Source organism: Pygoscelis adeliae, unplaced genomic scaffold (genome assembly GCF_000699105.1).
Source record: "Pygoscelis adeliae isolate BGI_AS28 unplaced genomic scaffold, ASM69910v1 Scaffold168, whole genome shotgun sequence".
Lineage (NCBI taxonomy): Eukaryota > Metazoa > Chordata > Aves > Sphenisciformes > Spheniscidae > Pygoscelis > Pygoscelis adeliae.
The window spans coordinates 3,088,706-3,089,460 of record NW_008825566.1 but is presented as its reverse complement, the minus strand read 5'-3'; the positions used below and the strand labels follow the sequence as shown (position 1 = coordinate 3,089,460).

General features: G+C 48.9%; 1 protein-coding gene across 1 annotated transcript in view; it reads left to right on the top strand.

Moving 5' to 3' along the window:
* The window catches only part of RRM2 (ribonucleotide reductase M2), an 8,479-nt gene that overhangs the window by 4,107 nt on the left and 3,617 nt on the right, over positions 1 to 755 (top strand). The window contains exon 3 of the mRNA XM_009332507.1: positions 145 to 265. Coding sequence (XP_009330782.1) covers positions 145 to 265 — 121 coding nt within the window. The remainder of the gene's footprint in view (positions 1 to 144; positions 266 to 755) is intronic.

Below are 755 nucleotides of genomic sequence, written 5' to 3'. Positions count from 1 at the left end.
GCTCCCGCCCGCAGCCTCCTTGCATGGGCGGTGCCTGGGAGCCCGGGCCGTGCTGCAGGGCAGCCCCGGGGCTCTGGTGCGGGCCTCGTACCTGAAGCCCCCGTCTCTTTGTTTATTTCATCGCTGCTTCTGGCAATGTTTCAGGTGGACCTTTCCAAAGATATCCAGCACTGGGAGTCCCTGAAGCCTGAGGAGAAGTACTTCATTTCTCACGTCCTCGCCTTCTTTGCTGCCAGTGATGGCATCGTCAACGAAAACTTGGTAAGTGCGTAGAAATAGTCCTGACAGAGACATCACTTTGTGAAGACAACCAGATACCTATGCGTTTGACGTGCTGGCTGGCTGATCTAGCTTGTTTGCTAGATCATGTAGTGTTACAGCATTACAACATGTAATGCTGTCTTATGCTAATTAGCAAATTGGCGTTCCTTTTGTAATGCACAAGTTTGCCCACTCCCCATGGGGCACTGAGTGTTGCCTTACAGTAACACTTGGCTAGTTCAGAGCCCTTGTTCTGCTTCTACCCTAATGAGGGATAAGTAACACTGAGAACTCTTCCCATTTCTCTTGGGACCAAAGAATAACTCACGACTTGGAGCTGTGAGCGCCTACTGCTCTTCATGTCGCTGTTAATAATCCACATGTCTGGAATTAATCTGTAAAGGATTCTATGGGCTGAGCAAGAGCTGCTATAGACAGCATCAATGCCTCTAACCTGCAACTTGGTTATAAATGCTTTTGCAAACACATTTACT